This window comes from Antechinus flavipes, chromosome 2 (genome assembly GCF_016432865.1).
Source record: "Antechinus flavipes isolate AdamAnt ecotype Samford, QLD, Australia chromosome 2, AdamAnt_v2, whole genome shotgun sequence".
NCBI lineage: Eukaryota > Metazoa > Chordata > Mammalia > Dasyuromorphia > Dasyuridae > Antechinus > Antechinus flavipes.
The window spans coordinates 192,264,458-192,289,710 of record NC_067399.1 but is presented as its reverse complement, the minus strand read 5'-3'; the positions used below and the strand labels follow the sequence as shown (position 1 = coordinate 192,289,710).

At 32.7% G+C, this 25,253-nt stretch overlaps 1 protein-coding gene across 1 annotated transcript in view; it reads left to right on the top strand.

Annotated features, from left to right (window-relative positions):
- Window positions 1-25,253, top strand: part of PXDN (peroxidasin) — a 143,360-nt gene that overhangs the window by 51,920 nt on the left and 66,187 nt on the right. The window contains 2 exon segments of the mRNA XM_051976044.1: window positions 17,477-17,548; window positions 18,814-18,885. Coding sequence (XP_051832004.1) covers window positions 17,477-17,548; window positions 18,814-18,885 — 144 coding nt within the window.

The window sequence follows — 25,253 nt, the reverse complement described above, 5'->3', positions numbered from 1 at the left end:
CATAAATGTCAGTCTTGTAGAATAGGTGTCAACTTGTAGAACTATACTAAGTACTAAGTACATGTAAATTAGAGAACCATTATCTTAATTCCACTGAGTTAACACCTTGTTATAGGATTAAATCTATCATACTGATCTAGGTAACTCACCTTCTAAATTAGATAACTATTGTTTTATCAATTCCACTGAGTTAACACCGAATTGTAGGATTAAATCAATCATACTGAGCCTTAAGCATATTTCTCCAAAGTTCCTGCCCTTTACAATTTCTTGTTCGCATTAACTGTTCATATATTAGAAGAAGATGGGACAGTTGATTTTATCTAGAAAGTTAGTTGTCATAGATATGGAAAGGCTAAACAAATTTTGGTATATGATTGCACTATAAGAAACGATGAAATGAATATATATATATACACATAATTTTCTTTTTTATTATTAAATGAAAATGAATAAGAAAATAAAATGCATGCAAATAACAACAAAAAAAGTGAGAATGCTATGTTGTGATCCACACTCAGCTCCCACAGTCTTCTCTCTGGGTGTAAATGGCTCTTTTTATCAGAAGATTATTGGAACTGGCATTAATTATCTCATTGTTGAAGAGAGTCACGTCCATCAGAATTGATCATTGTATTTGTTGTTGCTGTGTATAATGATAATATAATAATAAATTCATAGAAACCTGAGAAGACTTGTATAAATCAATTCAGAGTGAATTGAACAGAACCAGATTAACAATATACTGAGCACAGTATTGTAAAGGAACATAACTTTGAAAGAACACTGATGAGTACAGTGAGTAGCCATGATTGCAGAAAAATGATGATGAAGAAGCATATTTTTTGCTAAGAGGTGATGAATTATTGTTGCAGAATAAGACATGACTGAGATACGAATGTGTTTTGCTTGAATGTACTTTAAAAAAACTAGGGTTGAGTTTTTATTTTTTAAATAGTAGGAGAGAATTTTGGGAGAGTAGAGAAGAAAGTGATAATGGAACAATGAAGAAAGGAAAAATGAATTATTTTTTAAAATTCACAGAAAGAAGAAGGAAGTTCAAAATGAGTCATTTATGGGCAGTATTTGTACTATTGTATTGAATTTAGTATGTTTTCTTTTAATGCAAAAATCAACTTCCAGTTTTATATAAAATCTTAAAATTATTTTTTATACCTGGATTATGTTTGATATTTGTCAAGTTGATGGTGTAATTTAAAAATTTTACAAAACTTAAAACAAAAAATTTATTTGTATAGGGAAATAGTGGAATGTGAAGGCTATGAAAGTATTTTTGAGTCAGATCATTAATGATTGGGATACCAAACTATGAATTTTTATTATCTAGTAATAAATATCACAGTATTGACAGTTTTTAGATAAGGCTATCAGATAAGGTTTTTGAATTATAGAATCCTAGAAGTTGCAGACCAAAGGGACTTTGGAACATTCATTCCAGTTGCCTCATTTTATAGAGAAGAAAATTTAGGGATTGAGAGACAATTACTTGAATTATAGTCTTGAATTTTAACCATAATGATAACAATGCCTTAGATTTGCATGCTATCATCTGAATTTGCTTTATTTAATGCTTACACCAGATCTGTAGTGTTTGCTGGACAAGTATTATAATCTCCTTTTACAGATGAGGAAATTGAATACCCTGAGAAGGGAAATAACTTCTTCAGGTTCTCATAGTTAAATTCCTGGAAAGGATGGAGGCAGGATTCAGGCTGCCAAAATCCAAGCTTCTGACTCTTTCAATGTACCCACCATCTTTTCCATTCTGGACTAAAGTGAAACAGTTTGGGAAAAAAAGAAAGTTTTTATAATGCATTTGGCAGAACAGAATAACAATGGTGTATTGAAGCACTTAGATCTCCATCGGACAAAAACCAAGAGCTTTCCAATAAACTTTTGTACTATGTTGCTGATAACTTATACATAAGGTGTTTATAATAGAGTTGACTCTGTGAGACCCATTAAAAGATTGAAAAGATTTCCTGTTTATTTTTCAAGATTAGGTGCCAATTATAATCACTAAATTTCTCAATTATAACTGTGCAGAAATAGAAGGGACTGCCGAAGGAAAACAGGATCATGGGATCATAGATCTAGACCTTCGTTTAATCACAGAATCCTAAAATTTTAGAGTTAGGAGATACATTTGTGGCCATTTAGATCTACCATTGCATGAAAGGAATCTATATTGTAACAAACAAACCTTACTAGGAGTTAATTCAATTTCCATTTGAAGATCTTCAATAAGTAGGAACCCAAAGCATCCCATTTTACTGGCCCAACCCATTCATTGTAGAGATGAACAAATTTAGACCCAAGGAGATTAATTACCCAGCTGAAGATCACACAGATAATAAGTGTGAGAAATGGGGTTTGAAAATTGGTCTGCTTACTTCAGTTTACTGGGTATCTCCAGATGCCTCCAAGTATAGGCTGGATAATCAAGTTAAGTCGGCAAGCATTTATTAGGTGCTTTGATTGTTCCAGGCATTGAATGGGAGGTAAAGGAAGAAAAAAGATGGGAAGGACAGTCCTGCTTTTAAGATTACTTGTCTGGATATTCGAGAAGGGATTCTTTATTACTTACAAGTGCAATTATATGTTCTCTAAATTCCTTTTCCACTTAAGGAATTTCAATTCATTTTGTAGAGTCTTTATTGGTGAAAATATTGCTTTGTAATCTCATTTACAGAACACTTAAACTATATCAAAACAAAGACACAAGGATTAATTTGACCCTCCCAGATAAAGTGGATCCACTCTACCCTGACCCTATAAGTAGATATTTATTAAATGTGAATTGCATTAAATTCAACTTCTTTAGATAATAATAGGAACCAAAAACAAAATTTGGGGAAAAAGCATCTGGCTGTATGTTAAGTGCTGGGAAATAGAGATGTAAAAGCAAGAATTATCCTTGCTTACCTGAATGATTCCATGTCCATTAAAGGAGTGGTGGCCCTGGACAGTTGATGCTATGTCTCTTGAGCTTTAAGAAGTCCTTATAGTACATTTGGGGTAAAAAAACAAACAATACGGAGTAAAGAAATTTTATCCTGTCAAATTCTGATTTTTGTTTTAATTAGTTTTTTTATCTTGGACAAGTCACTCTCTCTGGATTCAGCTTTCTCATCTGTAAAATAAGGGGGTCCCTTTTTAGCTCTGAAAATAAGGAAGGTTCCATTTCTGTCCTCATGTATCATAATTTTGTTGTATCTGTGAGTATTAGACCAATAAATTATTGGGTACTGGAATTATGGGTCATACTTTTTCTGATTCTGTTGGAGGCTTTTAATCTTTTTTTCCCCTTTTTTTAGGCTTTAGGTTTAACTTTGTGCTAAGACAGGTTTCTTCAAAGGCAGAGGTCAAGCCAGATCATCAGTCATGGGACTATCCCAGATAGGCTTGAGAATGGTCTGGAATTTGATGGAGTTGTCCTGTCCTATCTGATATACACATCCACCTCTCTCCATACAGTGGTACTCTCTGAGGCTTATGAATTTGGACATTTTCTTGAGCCCCTTTTGAAGTTTGATCTGAAGTAAATGTAATTTGCTTGATTAACATGTCAGCATCTTTGTGGAAGAGAAGAGCTGAGCTCTTTCCTGCTGCTGGAGTAATTGGCTTAAGTGTATTCTATTCTTGGACTACTCGAGGGGGACTGTAGGCCACTCTGGATGAAGGCTGGCTGTGAGGAGAGCATTAGAACAACTCCTGAGCTAATTCAGAGCAAAATCTGTTATTTGTGCTTCAGAATAATCAGAAGTCAAAGGATCATAGGTGAAGTCCTAGTTCTCTCATTTTACAGATGAGAAAACTGAGGTCTTGATGATGATGGTAATAATAGCATTTGTAAAGGACCTCTTATGTGCCTGGTGCATATAAATAATATACTATAAATAGTATTTCACTTGCTCCTCACAGCAACCCTTGGAGTTATTATTCCATTTTACAGATGAAGAAACAAGTTAAGTGATTTACTCAGGTTGCATGGCTAGTAAGTGTCAAGACCTAGATTTAAACTCAGATCTTTTTGACTCCAAACTGATTACCCTATGTACTGTGACAACTGGCTACCTAACTCTCCACTCCTTGAGAATTAATGACTTACCTAACATCACAAAGATAATAAGTAATATAGCTGGTATTTTGTGTGTGTGTGTTTAAGAGGGACCAGAAAAGGTAAGGAGAACATGGAATTTTTTTTTAATTTAATTTTATTTAATAATAACTTTGTATTGACAGAATCCATGCCAGGATAATTTTTATACAACATTATCCCTTGCAATCACTTATGTTTCGTTTTTTCCCCTCCCTCCCTTCTCCCCCCCCCCCCCCAAGATGGCAAGCAGTCCTATATATGTTAAATATGTTGCAGTATATCCTAGATACAATACATATTTGCGGAACCGAACAGGAGAACATGGAATTTGTACTGTTATAAGATTATTGAGGTTCAAAAGGAGATCCCAAAAGGTTGGAGTTGAAAACCTATGTCTCAAAAAAATTTGCAGGTTTGAACCCGTCTCCAAGTTAAGGGGCAAAGTTTATTGTAATTGTAACACCATTTGAAGGGGGCTAAGTTCCAAAAGAATGTAGCAAAGAACCAGGAACAAGGAGACAAATTTAACACTGATATGCTAATTTGCCTAGAAATGGAACTGAGGAGTGGTCTCTTCACTGTTGTCTCAGGAATTTGGTTATCCCTGACTAGATTATCTATCAGACTGTTTGCAATGTTTGTAGGATTATCCTAAGACCAGATGACTTTAGAATCATTGACAGATTGTTAGAACAAAAACACTCTAAGGCCAGGGGAACTCATCATTGCTAAGTTTCCCCTAGAAGTGTACCTCATCAAGATCATAGATTAAGAAATGGAAGAGACTTCAGGAATCATCTTGTCTGACTCCATCATTTTATAGATAAGAAAATTCCATGTATATGTAAAAAGCAATGCCTGTAGAAAATATACAGGGACAGAATAACACATAGGAGGTAGACCAGAGTATACATGTCAATGTGCATAGAATGAGAAAATTATTGAATCAAATTTAATCAAATTCCTTTCAATGCCCATGATACCCTTTTTGGCACATCAATGAAATGTGCTAGGAGCTAAATGAAAGGGATTGGGTGTTTTTGTTATTGTTCGATCATTTTTTCAGTCATGTCTGACTCTTCATTTGAGCTTTTCTTTTTCTTTTGTTTTTTTATTATAGCTTTTTATTTACAAGATATATGCATGAGTAATTTTTCAGCATTGACAATTGCAAGACTCTTTGTTCCAGCTTTTCCCCTCCTTCCTCCACCCTTTCCCTCAGATAGCAGGTTGACCAATATATGTTAAATATGTGGAGGTATAAGTTAAATACAATATATGTATACATGTCCAAACAGTTATTTTGCTGTACAAAAAGAATCGGACTTTGAAATAGTGTACAATTAGCCCGTGAAGGAAATCAAAAATGCAAGTGGACAAAAATAGAGAGATTGGGAATTCTATGTAGTGGTTCATAGTCATCTCCCAGAGTTCTTTCACTGAGTGTAGCTAGTTCAGTTCATTACTGCTCTATTGGAACTGATTTGGTTCATCTCATTTTCGAAGAGGGCCACATCCATCAGAATTGATCATCATATAGTATTGTTGTTGAAGTATATAACGATCTCCTGGTCCTACTCGTTTCACTCAGCATCAGTTTGTGTAAGTCTCTCCAGGCCTTTTTGAAATCATCCTGTTGGTCGTTTCTTACCGAACAATAATATTCCATATTATTCATATACCACAATTTATTCAGCCATTCTCCAGTTGATGGGCATCTACTCAGTTTCCAGTTTCTGTCCACTACAAAGAGGGCTGCCACAAACATTCTTGTACATACAGTCCATTTTCCTTTAAGATCTCTTTGAGATATAAGCCCAGTAGTAACATTGCTGGGTCAAAAGGTATGCACAGTTTGATAACTTTTTGAGCATAGATCCAAATTGCTTTCCAGAATGGCCGGACGTATTCACAGTTCCATTGGTGAGTCATTGTTAAGGCTTGCTTATTAAAAATACCAAGAGTTAGCATAAGTGATTACAATTAAAAATTGTGTGATTCTATTTCCTATTCCCTGACACAGACTGGGACCTTTTCAATATTTTTATCAGTTTCCTTGGTCCCCATGAGGTAATACATTGCCAGGCTTTCAAACTCTCAGTGGTGAGTTTCTTTTTATTTTACTAAGTTGGTCTTAAGACAGAAAAAAATATTTTGTATTTTAAATGTCTTTGGTTTGGGTGGTATCCACAATCACTTATGCTCTGCTGCTAAAGTCTTAACGAACCCAGGGGAATGTTTTGCAATGATGAGGCATGAGAAAATAAGACAGATGGGGAGGAGATAGAAAAATCATGAAAATGTAATATAGTTCCTTTCTTAATGAGATGTAGTTACTCCCAGGTCTGTGATTTCATTTCTTTGGGAAACTGTTGTTATGGAAACTCTCTCTATCTCTGCTGCAGATGAGCAGGATGGAAGCCTTTATAGACTTGTAGTTATGGGGTAGCCCTTAAAAAGTGTTGCAGTTATAGACCTTCTCTATCACTTTTAACAAAACACTAGAGGCAAAAGGGGCCAACTTGAACCAAACTTGAAATCAGAAGACTAGGTTTGCTATCCAAGTTCTATCATTTAGCAGTCCTAGGATTATGAAGAAGACCTTTCATGTCTCAGATTCAATTCTTTCATCCATAAAATATGGGATCACAATGCTTGTGGTATGGACTCTTATAAGTTGAAGAAAGTGATCTGTAAATCTTAAGGGACTCTAGAGATAGAGGTAAAAATTCAACTAATTTCTACCATAATTTCTAAAGAACCTAGTAGGTGCTAGACATTATGCTAGGTACTGGGGACACAAAGAAAGAAATAAAATATTCCCTGCTCTCAAAAACCTAATATTCTATTGGATTTAATTATTATGTTAATTCATTTCACTTTCAAAACTTGCTTTAAAAGATGCTATCATGTTATATTTCTAATATAGTTGCCAGATAAAAATTTTTTTGCATTATAAGGTCCTAAGAATTCTGCTAGACAGATTCTAAATTTGTTGTTAATTTCTATATGCTAAAAATTATGATTTAGGGAATTCAAAGTAAATTTCAGGAAGCTTGATAGCATTTGATTTGGGAGATTTTTCCTTGTACATGTGTGAAATATTTATCAATAAAGAGGCCCTAAAATCAAGTTCAGCTTTTGGTTTGCTTTATTAGATCTATTCCAATCCTCAATGTCTGAAAATTGTAAATGTCTCCTTGAACTCCTTGAAGGCAGGTACTGCCTTATCTTCATCTTTGTATTCCTAGTATGGTCCCTAGGACATAATAGGCACTTAATAAGTTGATTTTACAGAGTCCTGGAGAGACTTACATGGACTGATGCTAAGTGAAATGAGCAGAATCTTGAAATCATTGTATATGGCAACAGCAATACTATATGATGATCAGTTCTAATGGACGTGACTTTTTCCAACAATGAGATGATTGAGGCTAGTTCCAATGATCTTGTGATGAAGAGAGCTGGAATTGAGTGTGGATCACAACATAGCTTTTTTACTCTTTTTGTTATTGTTCATTGGCATTTTGTTTTCTTTCTCATTTTTTTCTTTTTGAGTTGATTTTTCTTGTACAACAAAATAATTGTATAAATTTGTGTACATAAATTGAATTTAACATGTGTTTTAACATGTTTAACATGTATTGTATTGCCATCTGGGTGAGGGGGTGGGGAGAAGGAGGGGAAAATTCAAAACACAAATTTTTGCAAGCATCAATGTTGAAAAATTATTCATGCATGTCTTTTGAAAATAAAAAGCTTTAATAAAAAATAAGTTCTTGTTTATTGGCTAATTAACAGCCAGCGGAGAGACTTGAGAATATCAGAATTTAAAGAGGGTATCAGTCAACAGTATAATATGTAAAGCCAGATGATAGTATAATTTGATGAAGTTGGAACTCATTGATTGGTTGGACTACTAAAGAATGATCATTAATTGCTCAATGACTTCTTAGAAGGAGAGTACTGTTACTATGCCTCATAAATCCCCATAGATCTGAGCATGGTCCTATATCTGGGTATAGCTCATTAAACTTACAAGTGCCATAACTGGGAAGGATAATTCAATATGCTAATTGCCAGAGTCAGGATCCAAAAAGATATTAACAGATTAAAATATTGAGCTAAATCTAATAAATGAGTGGAGGTAAATGTAAATTTTTATACTTGATTTCAAAATATCAATTTCACAAATACAAAATGGAGGAGGTAGGCTTAGTAATTTATATAGAAAAGATGAACTGAAAGTGTATTATGTCAGTAGTACTATGTGACAATATCCCTTCTCCCCAAAAAACTCAATGAGATCTTGAATAACATGAAGAAAGATGGTTTCCAGGTGATTCTAGAGCACACTTGCAATGTTTTGGTTAGTACTTGGTAGTACAGTTTAGGAAGCCCGTTTATGATAACATGGAGAGATTCCAGTATGGAACAGCAAGGATGGTGAAAAAATTTTAATCCATATCCTACACAATCTGGGTTACTTATCTTGCAGAATAGAATACTTGGGGGTTAATCTGAGAGCAATGTTCAAGTATTTGAAAGGTTACTATATGAAAGAAGGATTGGATTTATTTTTCTTAGCCAAAGAAGACAGAACTGCGAGCAATAGATAGAAGTAGCAAATGAACAAATTTAGGCTTTCTAAAAATTAGAATTAACCATTAAGTGCTATGTGCTCACTTAAATGGTAGAGATTTTCCCTTTGGTATTTGAGTCAAATGACAAATAACATGTTAGGTATATTTCTTTTGGATATGGGTGGTATTAAATGCCTTCTGAGGCTCTTTCTAACCCTTGAATTCTTTGATTAAAATATGCTTTTTTTGTCAGCTAAAAGCACACTACTCTGCTTTAAGAAGTATTTTGTATTAACATTCATGAAGCAAAACAATGGCAGAAACAAAAGATGGGAGATTATACCTCATCTCTAAATCTTGGCACATGTATATATACACAATGGCTCCAGGCATTTTCTAATGCAAGAACAAAGAGAGTGTCCAAAACAAACATGAGCTCCTTGATTTACTCATCTCTGAGATTCTGCAGATATCATTAGGAGAAAGAAACATCCATTCATTTCGGCTTTCACTGCCAAAGACTGTACATGTTCCCCCATGTTTTGTATGACAAAGCTGATTGCTCTATTTATTACATACCTGTGTAAGGGATTACTTGAGTTCAGATTACATTCTCCAGGTTTATGATAACTGGAGAAAAATGGTCATTAAGGCTGAATAAGGGAAGTGAATATTTTCTTTAAAATTGAGATCTTAATTATTTTAGTATTTTAATCCTAAATATTTGGTATCATTGTTTCATTTCTCACATTGAAAATTTTTAAAGTGAAATTATGTATAAGAATAATGGAAACAAGAGAGCTTTTTTTTTTTTCCATACACAATTTCATTTGTGGGAGAAATCCTGGTGTGCTAATAACTCTGCTCATTCAGATAAGTAATTGCCTGTAACAGAGTGGAATATTGGAGATTATATTGGGATTAAGCTACTAATGAGTCTGAGGCAAGATTTAAGCCCACATTTTCTTATCTCTTTTTTTTGTAGTAAGTTTATTTATTTTTAATACACCTTGGTTTATGAATCATGTTGGGAGAGAAAAATCAAAGCAAAAGGAAAAAACCATGGGAAAGATAAAAAAAAAAATAGAAAAAAGAAATGGACATAGCATGTGTGATTTACATTCAGTCTCCTTAGATCTTTTTCTGAATGCAGATGTCATTTTCTGTCCAAAGTCTACTTGTATTGCTTTGAATCACTGAACTGCTGAGAAGAACCAAACCTTTCATAGTTAATCATCGCACATTCTCGCTGTTATAATGTATTCTTGGTCCTGCTTGTTTTGCTCAGCATCAATTCATGTAAATCTTTCCAGGCCTTTCTATAATAAACTTGTTCATTTTTTTTTATAGAACAATAATTATATTCCATTATATTCAAGTACCACAGCTTGTTCAGCCATTCCCCAATTGATGGGCATCCATTCCTTTTGCAGTTCTTTGCTACCACAAAAAGGACTGCTACAAACACTTTTGCACATGTGGGTCTTTTTCTTACCTTTTAAGGCTAGTCCTTTAATCTATAAACTATACTTCTTCTGAGAAATATTATTACCAACAGATAATCTTCACTTATTAGAAGTGAAAGATATTTTAAACACATTATTTCTCCAGTTAACCTTAAGAAATATTCAATTTAATGTAGAAAGGGAAAAATGTTTTTGTTCATTTATTTGAAAACAAAAATAGAACTATTATCTTATGGATTTAGGAGATCCCTGAAAAGAAGAAGGTACCACCCATTTGTACTTATATAGTATGGTTGACTCATCATGTAATCTCATGCATTTTCTATTGAAGTTCTAATCAACATGCAGGGGACCATATTTGATTTCTCTTTATCTTGCAGGAGTAGGATACTATAGCTTTCCACTTGTCATGTCTCAATCTTCCAAGTGACCAGCATGTTTTCTCTTAATATTCTTTACACACTGAAAAGAAATGCCAAACTTTTGCAATCACCACCAATCCCTGCCCTCCCCTCTCAAATGCCCTTCATACCATCCTCCATATTTCTATTGATAGTGTTACCATCTTACTAATCATCTAGACTTCAGTCCTTTTTTTTAAATTTTTAAATTTTTGAGTTATTTTGTTCTCCTGGAAGCCCTGCAATTCTTAAGGTGTCTGTGCATTACATCTTCCAGAAAAATATATTTTATTTGTGTGATGATCATACTTTCTTTTAATGTTATTGATTTTTGTTTTTCTTCTTCAAATTGTCCTTCACTTTTTGAAATTTCCCAGTTATCCTTATCTTTGTTTTTGCTTTTTTCTTTCTTGATGAAACATGCAACTGTAAATTCAAGTTTTTCTATTCTGCCAAATATTTCTATTATGCAAGCCATAAATTTTGTTTTAAAAATTGTTATTTATCTCTTAAACCATTTAATCACTTTTTGCTGTAATTCTGTGCTCTCTTGGGATTTCACAGAGATCCTCTGCTTCATTAGATGTTAATAAATTTTGTTTTGTAATATTGATTCAAGGATGCCTGCAATCTTTTCCTTAGTCTGGAGATCATATTCCCTTCTGCCACTAACATCTTCCTTGTTAATTTATCTGTTAATGTTTAAGGTCTTTGAGTTTTTTTTCTTCCTGAGAGCTTTGGTTATTTGTCTTTCCCCTTATTATCTCCGTTGTTCACTTTCTGATTTTCTTTCCCTTTGATGGGAGTTTCTCTGGGACTCTGATCTCAAAGTCTCAGCTTCCTCCCATCTGGACAATTCATGGTTCACCTGCCTAGGTCTCTGTTCCAAATGACTTTCTGGGGGGTGAGAAGGAAAAGATGGAAACAGAACTATCCTTAACTGGATGCTAGACATTCTAACTTTAGTGGAATACCATATAACCACATAAACACAGTAATGTTACTTCTGATCCTCCCTTGTTTGGTCAAGATCTGTTGTGGTATAGAGTACTGCTTCACTGCTTCTACAGCATGAGGAAATTTCTACATTTTAAACTCTATAGCATTAGGAGGAGAGGGAAATGTTTGGGGAATAAAATAATGCATCTGGTACACCTCTATTTGCCACTAGCTGTGTCCAAGTGCACATTCAACTTGTAAAATTAAAGAAAATATAATGCGATATAATATATTGCCTTTCTTCCTCTTCCCACTCCCCACCCCCCAACAAGTTTCTCTGGTCTTGAATTGTCAATCTTCAAATGTTTTTTTTTTCTTCTTCTTCTTTTGCAGACTTAATAACACACCTCCCTGAGGCTTGAAAATTCACCCAACTAAGAGGTGAAACTCTCCCCAAACCTTTTCTGTAATTGTGAAATCATCTGTCTTTTCCTCCCTCTTGTTTCCCTTGCGGCAGTTAGGATCAGGTCAAACTCACTTCTTCATATATATACATACAAACAAATTAAACTTTGTTTTGGTACTAGTAATATTTTCAGTCAACTCTTGAGTAATATTTAGCTATGTGATACCTATTTTTGATACTTTTAGAATTCTTTTTCTCTTTAAGCTTTTCTTCTCCCCTTCCCCCTTTCTAGCTTGGTATGTTTTAATTGTTTTGTCTTTAAAATTGGACATTATTATCCTCAGTGTCTTTATAAGTAATTACATATCATAGTGAATTTCTCTTTAAAAAATCAGATATCTGTCTGTGTCAGACACACCATCTTAAAAAAAAAAAAAAATAGCCTGTGTGTTGTGATAAGAGAAGCTTTTTTTCTTATCTAATCTAGTTGATGTATACACTATTTAACTGTTGTCTTTTCTAGTCTAGCATTTTACTAAAAACTTTCCCTTTCCAGTACTTGTCAAGGCTTGTTATCTGAATTCCACTTAAGAGATAGACTAAAAATTCCAATGTGCTTAGAAGGTTTTTTCCCCATGTAATAGTACTCATTTTGTGACTGACTTGACATGATCTGTCTGTTTCATTTTTGAAGAAAAAAGATGATTTTGTGTTATAACTGGTGAATGTAAGTCCCTGAAACTTTTTTTCATCTATTAATTCCACAAAAGATTTTACTATCAATTTTTTCTTAGTAGAGTATATAGTTAATAACAAAAAGAAATAACTTTTAGAAAAGTTCTCTTAAAAGAAGAATTTTAAGAGGTTAGACTACCTCAAAGTCCCTACAATATCCAAGTCCATTGTACCATGATCAAATCCCCAGATTCTTAATCTGAGATTTTTTAAAATTCTAAAACTATAACTAGTTTCCTTTGAAATAACATGTATTTTTATTTTATACATCTTGTTATTAGGGGGTTCATAGGCTTCACTGACTGCTAACAGAGTTTATGATATTAAAAAAAAAGATTCAGAATACCCGATCTTTTCCAGTTTGTCTGTGTAACAAATAAAAAGCATGGGACCCAGAAAGAAGCCACTTGTGTGAGATCATAAAGCCAGATTGTAGATTTAGAGCTGAAAGAGACTTTCAAAGTGAGTAGAACCCATTTTATAGGATAATAGGATCATAGATCTGGAAGGAGAAAGATTTCAAAAGACATATAAATAAAATCCCTCATTTTTATACATGAGAAAACTGAGACTATTTTAGGTCATAGAGGTTGTAAGTTCTTGAACCAAGATGTAAATCATGTTTCTTTTACCCCAAATCTACATTATTCTCATTGTGCCATGCTGCCTCTTCAATTAATAGCAAAGTTTGGGACTTAAAAACCCAGTTCTCATGACATTTGATTGATTAAATTTCTCTTTTCTCTAATTCAAGTTTCACATAGTAGAACAAATTAATGGATTTTGATGTTATAGAGCTGTTTTAAGTCCTAAGGATAGTCTTTTATTGTTTTTTAATAAGTGAGAAGATTGTGGTTTTTTTTTTTTAAACTTAGTACTATTTGTTTTTCCAATTACATGTAAGGGTAGTTTTAAATATTATTTTTTTGGTAAGATTTTGAATTCTACTTTTTTTTGTCTTTCCCTTTCTTTCCTCACTTTCTCCCAAATAGCAAGCAATCTGATATAGATTATACATGTACAATAATTTTAAACATAATTCCATATTAGTCTCGCTATAAAAGAAAAACATCAGAATGAAAGAGAAAAACCATGAGGAAAACAAAAGGGTGAAAATATGTACTTCAATCCATATTCAGTTTCCAAAGTTCTCTCTCTGGTGCAGATGTCATTTTTCCATCCCAATTTAGAATTATTAGAACTATCAGTATTGCTGCGAAAGGCTAAGTCTATACTAGTTTATCATCATTGGAGATTGTACTTTTTAAATTTTACTTTTAAAAGTTAAAACAAATTTAGACAATTGATAAATGCTTTTTTAATTTGATGTTACTAATTATAGTGGAAAAAATACATTTCTTAAAGTGAACATTAAATAAGTTGTATGTTTATCAAGTATAATGTTAACTTATCAATTCATTGCCATGTATTAAAAAGGTCTTAAAGAAGAAACTGAAATTAAATAAGTTTTGTAATCAATTATATTGCTTTTCCCATGGGCTAAAAATAGTAATATAATTCCTAAAAAGCAGCTTGGTAAGTTATTTTGAGTATTTTTTTTTTTAGTTCTTAAAATACTTTCATTATAAAATATGAATTGTTTTTAAGTCCGCCAAATATTTTTGAATAATTTACAATAGTTTTTGGCTTACAATGTTATTTTAATATTCCTTGACAATAGTAAGACTCCTATTGTTTTTGTTTTACTGTGAATTAATAACAGAATGGTACGTGGAGATGTTTGTTATATTTGTGAGCATTTGATACTTCCTGTAATTATATGCAATTTTATCAGACAAATTTTTTAACTCGAAAGATTTTGAAATTTTCAAGAAGTTGAGATTCCAGAGTCAGAGAATTTTAAATCTTGAAGAGAAATTACAGGTCCCTCTCCTTTGATACTATTTCAAAAACAATGAAGTACAGAATTTGAGTTGGCAGAAACCCCAGTGATAATATAGCCCAACCTATAACTGAAAAAGATCCTCCCCCCAACGTAAAAGAAGAGTCAACTAAACTTGCTTGAAATTTTGATGAGAGGAAATCCATTTCCATCCAGGGAAGCTCATTCTACTTTAGAATTGCTCTAATTTTAGAAAAAAAATTTTTTTTCCTTCAATTCTAAATTTGTCTTTTCCACTTTCATCTATTGTGGCTCCTTGTTCTGCCTGAGGGGCTCAAACAGAATGAGTGTGATCTTTTTTTCTACTTGGCATCCCCTAAAATTCAACTATTTTGTGATAGAAGTTAATAGGTTTGTATTTGGAAAGGACCTAAGGAACCCTTTCTCTGCCCCACCCCCTTATTTTATAGTTGAGAAACTGTGACTTCCAAGTCAAATGACTGGCACAAGATCATTTCTCTAGTGTGAATGGTAGAAATGTAATTTGACCTCCAGGTAGTTTATTCTAAAAAAAAATCTGTTATTTTTTCCACTGTACCATGCTTTCTGTTTTCACCATGTTACCCTGTCATCTCCTCCCTTTTCTCCCTCCAGGCAAATTTCTTTACTGATACTCCCTTAGAATGATTTCCGTCTTTTAACTTATGCTTTCCCTTGTCTGGATTTTCCCTAGTTCATTAATTAACTTTGTGAGAATGGAAACTGGATTAACTATTACAGATACAGTCTTAAGAAGGCTGAGTAAAGTGGTATTATTATCTCTGACACTGAGGCACTGATATATTGTTGGTGGAACTGTGAATGGATCCAACCATTCTATAGAGCAATTTGGAACTATGCTCAAAAAGTTTTCAAACTGGAAAAGGACCCACATGTGCAAAAATGTTTGTGGCAGCCCTTTTTGTAGTGGCTGGAAATTGGAAACTGAATGGATGCCCATCATTTGGAGAATGACTGAATAAATTATGACATATGAATGTTATGGAATATTATTGTTCTGTAAGAAATGACCAACAGGATGATTTCAGGAGAGGCCTGTAGAGACTTACATGAACTGATGCTAAGTGAAATGAGCAGAACCAGGAGATCATCATACATGGCAACAAGACTATATGATGCTCAATTTTGATAGACATGGCTCTCTTCAACAATGAGATGATTCAAACCAGTTCCAATTCTTCAGTGATGAAGAGAGCCACATATAGCCAGAGAGAGGACTGTGGAAATTGAGTGTGGATTTTTACTCTTTCTGTTGATGTTTGCTTGCATTTTGTTTTCTTTCTTAGGTTTTTTTTTTCCCCTTCTTGATCCAATTTTTCTTGTGCAGCATGATAACTGTATAAATGTGTGTGTGTGTGTGTGTGTGTGTGTGTGTGTGTGTGTATTGGATTTAACAGATTTAACATATATTGGACCACCTACCATCTAGGGGCAGAGGTGGGGGGAAAGAGGGAGAAATTTGGAACAGAAAGTTTTGTAAGTGTCAGTGTTGAAAAATTACCCATGCATATGTTTTGTAAATAAAAAGCTTTAATAAAATATTAAAAAATCTACAGAAGAAAAAACCCAACAATTGATTATTCAAGAACATTTCAATTTTGTTGTAATTTTTTCTCATTCAATAAAGTATCCCTTTGATAGTTTTATCAGTGAAGCATTAAATCTACAAGTTAATTTAGGTAATATTCTCATTTTTATTATATGGGAATTGGTTCATTCAGAAGTACTGTTTATCTATTCTATTATTTCAATCTTCCCTTCTTTCTTTTTTTTAATATTCCTTTAAAAATTAAACACTTTATGTAGTTGGATTTGTATAAATTCTGAGTGTATCCTGGTAGATTACCTCTCTTGACATTTTATACATTTTTGCATACATTTGTAGCCATTTTGAATGTAACATTTAATTTTCCTATCATTTCCTTCTAATTTTTGTTAATACCACATAAATAAGGGCTAATTAATTTGTTGGTTGTTTTTTAATGGACTATTGATTCCATTCTCAAGTTCACTTTGGGTTTTTTAAAAGACATTAATCTCTTAAATACATTGGGTTGTACCTCTGGATTTCACATTTTGTTTTAATGATTTTAGACAGTTTTAAAGGTCTGGTACAGCTGTTTGAAATTCATGTCAGGAGCTAATAATAGTAATAATGATAAAAACATATACTCTGTATGGCATCTGTTTTTCTGGCTTAATCTGTCTCATGTTTCCAAAGGATTAAGGCTTAAATTTCTTATCAGATGATGGGATGCCTGCCTGCTTAAAGTTCAGGAATGAAAAAATATTAGAGAAATCTGAAGAGGCTGTACCATTTACACAGCTGCTTTGACTGTTTTGATTCAGCTTCTTTTTCAGTATAATGTGTTACTCCTGTCTGCCTTCTCCATCAGGAAGGTGTTACCCATTCTCTAGATTTACGGGGGCATTGAGTTTTAAAGTGATTATGTTAAAAAACAAAACGAAACAAAAACAACCTACTTCAAGGATCCAAGATTTTTTTAGCATTAATATTTCTTTCTTGGATGAACATTCCAGTACTTTAGGATTTGTGAGTTGATAAGGAAGAAAAAACAACCACCTGATGCTTAGCTTTTTCTAAACTTTAACTAGTCTGATCCTTGGATAATGAATGGGTACTTGGTCATCACAGCTGTACTTGGAATCTTTTCCAGCTTGAAAGGACCTGTTGGAATTTACTTTTTGTTGATATATTCTTTGCTCCTTCAAGATTATTTGCAAGATAGGAGGACAGATGGAATATTAGTAAAAAAAAATCTTGCATACATTTGTATGTGTCAAATCAGTAGGTGCATACTTCTTAATCTACCTTCAACTCACTGTTCCTGAATCTCCCAGCTTCTTTCCCCTTTTAAAAAAAAGTATAGATAAAATTGATGTTTTTGTTTTTCTACAGGGATTTACGATTTAATAGAATTAGAGAAATCCAGCCTGGAACATTTAAGCGGCTGAAAAACTTGAATACATTGTAAGTTGAATTTTTTTTGAATAATTAATGAAAATTTTGTTATTTAAAAAAGATAGCTAACTTTTTATTGTCTACAAAGCAGTGAAGTCTAGAAATCACAATATTAATAATACCTCGTGTTTGTATAGTGCTTTTGGGTTTATTGGTATATATTATCTTGGGTTGAGAGTCAGAATCCTGAATTGTTAGACTCAACCTGCTATTAATATAGTTCTGGCATATCATCTGTCTAGATCTCAGTTTCTTCATCTATAAAATAAGATTTGACCTTAGGGTCCTTTCTAATTCTATATAACAAAACTACATATATTATATTGCTTAATGTATATGTCTAATGATGGTTATTTTGAAAATCAACTTGCTAATGATTTTGAATGCCTCAACTTCAATCCTTAAAAAGATCCAAATAGATCCTTTCTACTGAAGTAGATTAAATCCCTTTAAAGATCTGAGTTCATGGATTGCTCATTCTTTCTCTGCCCTTCTCCTCCAATAAAGCAAAAGAAAAATTAATTAAATAATGGTCTTCATCAAGTTCTGGTGATGAAACAAGTGGGCTGATATTCAAATGAGAGATTTATAGTCTATTCCTTGGTCAGGAATCCTAGAAACTCAAAACATTACCTTTGAAAGGGGCCTTAGCAATCATTTATTCCAAAATACTCCCTTCTTTAAAAAGAAGAAGAAACTGAGATCCTGAGAAATTGTCATTTCCTCATCCTTTAGCTTGGATTAATTTACTGCCAGCACAATACTTTGAGAAAACTGAAGTTCATCTCTATTCAGTCTTTGACCATTTCAGGTATAGGGCTATCTATTTACAATTCTGTAAAGCACAATAAGTACCACAAGCTGAAGTTTGTACATATTGGAAATAATTTAACTAGTGAAACAAAATTTGAATGTTAACAAAATCATAAAAATCTTTTAACATAATTTTTCCTAACCTATTAAGTTACTATTATCACATTTTTTTTTAAGAATGAAGAAAACCACTTATAAAGTCATCTTTATTATTTTACTTTGCTACTATACTAGGAGTGTGATCCTTGGCAAGTTATTTCTCTTCTTTGGGCTTTCTTTTCTGTAAATTGAAGGGGTCACATCTTTACACATCAACAATTCTTTGATTCTATGTTAAAGTTGATAGGTTAAAAGTTTGTTTTTTTTCTTTGAACACTAATAATAGGTTTCTTCTAAGGCTTCGATTGTTTACTTATCTCAAGAAAATAATTATTGTGATTTCTTTTATTTTCTCTGTATAGACTTCTTAACAACAATCAGATTAAAAGAATACCAAGTGGATCATTTGAAGATTTGGAAAATTTAAAATATCTGTAAGTTTTTTAACCATTGATTCAAAGAGTTATATGGTCAATTTTTGGACTGTTTAGATAACTTCATTTTTATAATTAAATGTGATATATGGAATTCTATTCTAATCTTTCTTTAGAAGCTAGCTAAAGATTGTGTCAGAGATTATTAGGATGGACTACTACATTATACATAATAAGTTTTAGTAATTTTAGTGATTTGATCATAAGCCTTTGATAAAATAGATTTATTAAAGATCAAATAGTAATAATTATTAGTAGTAGTTTCTCTGTGATAGTTCCCCAGGACTGGCATTCTACATCATTTTGAATCAGAATTCTATGAAAAAAATTTCCTTTTTAAAAATGTTAAATTTAATGTGGAAATTTTGGAGATTAAAAATAAATGAGATATTTTGCTATATAATTTCTTTATCCCTCCCTCTTTATCATGGGAATATTTCATGCTTCTATGTAATTGACCCAATATTCATGGGTTTATTTTAGATTTCAGATACACACAAGTTCTGGGGATACAGTGGTCTATGTGTCAATTTTGTTGGCTATCTCAGAGAAATAGATATTTGAAAAATAAAGTTTGATGCTTTCCCAGATTATAAGGTATTTGAGAATATTCTCATCTACTTGCTTTAAATTTATAGACAGAACAATTTAAAAGGATATTCCATCAAGCATTTTATAAATCCTTGGGGAATAATATTAGTTTTCTTCAATCCATATGATCCTAAATTGAGTATTTTGAAGCTCTGGGCATGAAACAGTGTTAATTCCAGGCTAGGCTGATAGCCTTTTTTTTTTTTTTTAAAGTCATAATACTCTAGTGAAACTGAACTTATTCACAGACATATGTATGTATGTGTATGTGTGTGTGTGTGTGTGTATATGCCAATATGTATTCATATGTGTATGTATATATAATACTACTAAATATATTACACATATAATGCATAATATAGTATTATATATATTTAAAATGAATATAGCCAATATGTAATAGAAAAATATAAATATATAAGCATATATTTGATAAATGTGTACTTACGTATGCAAACAGGCACTATATCTATAATCATTTGCATGTATAAGTATACACACATATTTGTGTCTGTTTGCATAGGTTTCAAACTTTCACAATTATTCCATCAATTTAAGTTGTCAACAAGCTGAAGATCTTAGATTTATAGTCATCTTAGTTATTTTTACTTTTTTTTTTTTGTATTTCGTTTTCTGCTTTTCATTGACTATCCTTTTGCTTTTTAGAACCTCTCCATTCTTTTTCTCACCATAGGAGGAAAAAGCATTTGTGTTCCAAATTAATAGGCACTATAATTAGGGAGGATTAAGAAAACGACAACATTCTGAAGTTCAAGTTAAGGCTCCAAAGCAGATTAGAGACATGTAGTACATTTATCTGTATTTTTTGCAATTAATAGCATATGTTTTGTTTATCCTTATTTGTTTTGGTGCCAGAGTTTTGGTTTTCAGCCTATGAGGAAGAATATAAACAGTTATCAAGATGATAACTCAGGACATTTACTTCAATTAACTGAATCCTTTTTATTCAATCTCACTTTCCCCTAAAAGCTTTGGTTCCTTTTTTCCATCTTCTTCAGCTGTTTCCTTTATAGTTTTAGTTGTATTTTTTCTTATGCAGGGATTCTTTTTGGTAGGGTCACAAAACAATAGAAAGTCAGCGATAACAGTTCTACATCAGAGTTCAATTTTTATTTGTTCATTCAAATAACTATTTTATGCAAATATTTGAAAAAATATATATTGTATAGAAAAAAAACTAGGATATTTTATATGCTTTGCTAATTTCTAATGTGATTTAAGTTATATTAAACTATTGCTATTCAGTGTAACATGGCATTTTATTAATTGAGGGACCCACAGTTTTCTAATGGAAAGGACATGTGGGTTTGAATCTCTGCTGCTTGCTTGACTTTATAAAAATATTTTAACTTCTATGGACCTCAGTTCCTTCATTTGTAAAATAAGGAAGAGGTATTAATTGATTTCAAAGTGTCCCATTCAACTGTTGATCTGTGCCCTCCAACTTTCATTGTGGGAATGCTTCTCACAGATGCAGATTGCAACCCTTTATATCTTACAAGATGGTTTCCACCTATTGCTATAGCTGAAAATTTGGTTATAATGACCACGTATTTAAAATCAGCCGGAGTCAGGAATTCAGGTTAAGGGGAAAATCTTCAATATTTATTGAAGTGAAGAGGTGAATAAAGATTGCGATAGCAAATATAGGCAGTTGGGACAGGAAGCCAGCTAAGAGAGAGAGACGCGAGCCGAGCCAACCATGGCAATGGCAATCCCAAAAAGTCTCTCCTCCCCTTCCTTTTCCACTCCCCTGCCTCCACCCACCAAAATCGTCATTTCCTATACAACACATCAGGACTTGCACAAAGAGTGGGTGGGGGCCATTCTTTCTCCAAGCTTATATATTAATAGAGTATGGTCCAATTACTATTTAGCCTCATGTGGCTTGGGATCTCAGTGCATCAACTCAAGCCTCAGCCCATTACATTTGGTGACCCTGATGTCTGTCTTGGAATGAGGAAACTTTTGGATTTTAACTAGATTTGTCCTCTGGTGACAGATAACATAATCAGACATCATCAAGAGGCAGTGAGAGATATATAATGCATTGTCAGGCTGATGCACAAAGTGGCATTTTAACACCAAATGAGATTTGACAGTGTGTACTGTGTTGATAAACTTTGAGCCAACTTCATGCTGTGATGAGGCAGCAGGGCAGGATTTAAAGGAAGGTACCAGGAATAACATTGCTTAGGTGTAACTAAATCATCCATTTATGTTTTCATAGGCAGCTGGCAAATTCAAAGCTTATTTTTATTGCTTTATAATTCCTAGAATGCAACTTTTATCTTTTAAAAAGCAAATCATACAACATTTGCATGGAAATTGCATTTTAGATAAAATATTAGTTTAAAACTATCGTTCTCTATCTTTTTCATGTTTCCCTGTACTTTATTTACTTTATTCCTTTTTAGCAGTCCTGCCCTCTCTTTCTTTTGAAAACAAGAGAATAAGTAATATTAATGCAGTGATCTTTGATCATGGAGAATAGGCACTACACAAGGAGAAAAGTGGAGGAAGAAGGAGCAAGCCAAAGAGGGCTGAAAGGAATACAGAAAGGCATAGTAATTGTAGTTTAGATGTTTGAAAATTTTCCAGTGGACCATGGGGACCATTCTTACCTGGGATTTCTGAAACCACAAGAAATCTCTGGAGTGATTTCAGGGAATATTTAAACTTGGATGAGAAAAATTGCAGCTTTATTTTCATTAACATTTGATTTCCTTTTATAGTCCTACATATTTTATTTAAGTGCTTAAAAATATTATTCTGAGAAGGGAACTATAGGCTTTTCCAGACTTTCAAAGTGGTTCATGTCACAAAAAGATTAGAAGCCACTACACTGGATTTTGTCAATCAAATAATCATTTGAATCTCCACAGCTTCAATGTCCCCAGTCCCATGGACCTTGTTGATAGAATGTTTGAGAAACTGTGAGATAATATAGTTCAAGAATTTTAGAGCCCTTTAATTTTGGACACTTTTTATACCATGTTACATGTTACATGTTTAGAACAAAAATGCATTTAGAAGATGAATCTTCATATGTGTTCACTTTCATGAGGTCATTGGAAGTAGAGTTTAGTGATCGTCTATTTCAGCTCTAGCCTTGTACAAGAAACAGAGGCTCAAGAGAAGTTAAACAATTTGCTCAAGATCATGTTGTGATGGAACAAGAATTCAAACTTGAGTCCCATAGCTCCAATAAATTCATCACTTTTCACTGCATCACACTGCTTGTGTTAGGGACACAAATTCTCCCTTAGTTCTGTGCATTCATATTGTTGAAGTTAAACACTGAAATAACATAAAATATGTTATTTCATGATTAAGTTTTATTAAAAATAGGAAACAAAAATGTTATCAACGGTCCCATTAGGAAGTCTGCTTAATTCCTGCTAAGACAAGTTGTAAGTTAGTCCCTTTTGTAACCTAGAAACCAAATTGTATCCAATTATATAGAGACACAGTAACTTAGCAGTTACTGTTGGCAATAGTACTGATATTATTCCTTATGATACAACTCTGAAGTCTTACAGATTACTTAGTTTATTTATCCCATTCAGCTGGCTTTTGGAAATGCTATCAACAGTTCACAACCTCTTAACTAGGGAATTTCTTTTGGTTCAAGAATTAATAGTTCTTGAGCTACTGGATTTGGAGTCCAAGGATCTCAATTCATTTCTCTTCTGATAGGGGTGCAATCTTGGACAATTCATTTAAACTTTTTGGCTTTAATGTTTATAACTTTTTCATTGTAAGTCACCTTAAGTAAGATTTCTATACCTCATTTTCCTTATTTATAATATGACTGTTTGTCCTAGACCAACGGCCTCAAATTCAAATATAAAAGAGCCACTAACAGTACAGAAAGATTCCTGTGGACCACATGTTGATGTAGAAAACTACATATTGATATTAAGATCCATTAGAGAAAGAAATGGCAAACCATTCAAATATCTTTGCCAAGAAAATCCCAGATAGGGACATGAAGAATAAGAAACAACTGAAATTATTGTACAATTTAAAAAAATTGATAACTGATTGATGACTGTATATGTCATCACTATAGTCAGACCATTAGTTGGGATTTTAATTCTATCATGATATTATTTCTGCAAGGTCAGATTTGATCTAAATTATTTTGACTTGTACTTGTAATTTAATTTTTGTTTTCTTTTTGAAGATCAAAACTGTAATTTTACTGGTGTGTAGAATTCCTTGTGAGGAAACTTTTATCAGTTTAGGTCACACCTATTCTGTGACTTATAGACTTACTCTGTGGGGGCAATGAAAGGTTAAATGATTTACCTAGATTCATTGTCAGAGGCAGTACTTGTATTCAGGGTCACAATCTATGGTGCCATGATGCCTCTTTTACTCAACACTCATCTATTGCAACCTCAAGGATTACCTATACAATTTATCTGTCTGGGCAGTTACTTGCAAATGTAGCTTACAAGATTAAGATAAAAATTTCTTATGCTAGTTTGAGGATTCAGTGTGATATTTATATTTAAGAGAAGAAATAGTAAAGAAAAAAAAGCATATTTGAATCTTAAATGTGACTTTAATTTTGTTCAACTAGATATTTTATAGTTTCTAGAAGGGATTCTCTACCCCCTTTTCTTACATGAAGTTTGACTTTTTAACATTTCAGTTATTTTTGTTTGTTCATGTAGTTTAATTTTAAACCAAACCTTTAGAAGAGGGTCATCAGGATGGTGAAGGATCTTGAACTCATGTCATATAAAGATTGACAGAAGGAAGTAGGAAAGTTTAGCCTAGAAAGGAATAAACTTAAGAGGGGGAATATGAGAGTTCTCTTCAAATATTTCAAACTCTCATGTAAACAGCATTTACATTTGTTCTCTAATATGAGAAAGCAAACTGCTACAGGAATCAAGGGTAAAAGAGGCAGATTTCGGTGTGATAGTTGGAATTTTTTTTAAAGCAGAATTCTTTGAGAGTAAAATGGTAATATACATCTCCCTTAATAGAAGTCTGTGAGTAAAGAGATGGAAGACTATTTGGACATTTTGTAGGGAGGATTCTTGTTCAATACACTGAAAAAATTGGTCCCTGGAATCTCTTCTAACTCTGAATTGTGTGATTTTTTTTCTTTAATGAAAAATTAAAGAAAAAGACTTGAGGAGCATTTCAGTAACTTTAACATTTTCTTCAGATTGTTTTATTTGGTAAACAAGAAGAAAAGTGTTGTTCACTCAACTATCCACTCAATACACTGAAATATCCTAAATACCACAGATTAGAAACATTAAAGAAGACCATGCCATGCTGTGAACAATACAAGTTAATGAAAGATACAAAAATGAATATTTGCTTGAGTAATAAATTTACTTCATACAAAGCAAAAATGGTTTTAGTTATTAAACTTGAAGTTCAGGATACAAGTATGTTTTTCCCTCTGTAGCAGTCAGCCAGATCAGTGTTAGTGGAACATTTTCTCAAGTTAAGGAAGACTTTTACTGAAGATTTTTATTTGTCTAGCTTTGACTAAAAAGGCTAGAGCAGAATAATGTATCATCCTTTAATTTTTTTTCTAAATAAAGCATTATATGATTATAGCATAAATATTCATTTCCCTTTGAAATTTACAAACCCCTTTAGACTTGTCTAAAAAATAGTGCTTATATTGGAATGTTGTCCTCAGGTAAAGAAGGGAGTGCTCCTTCCTTTAGTTCATCATAGAATGATTTTAATCCTTATAGATGATTTTTTTTTTTTTTTTG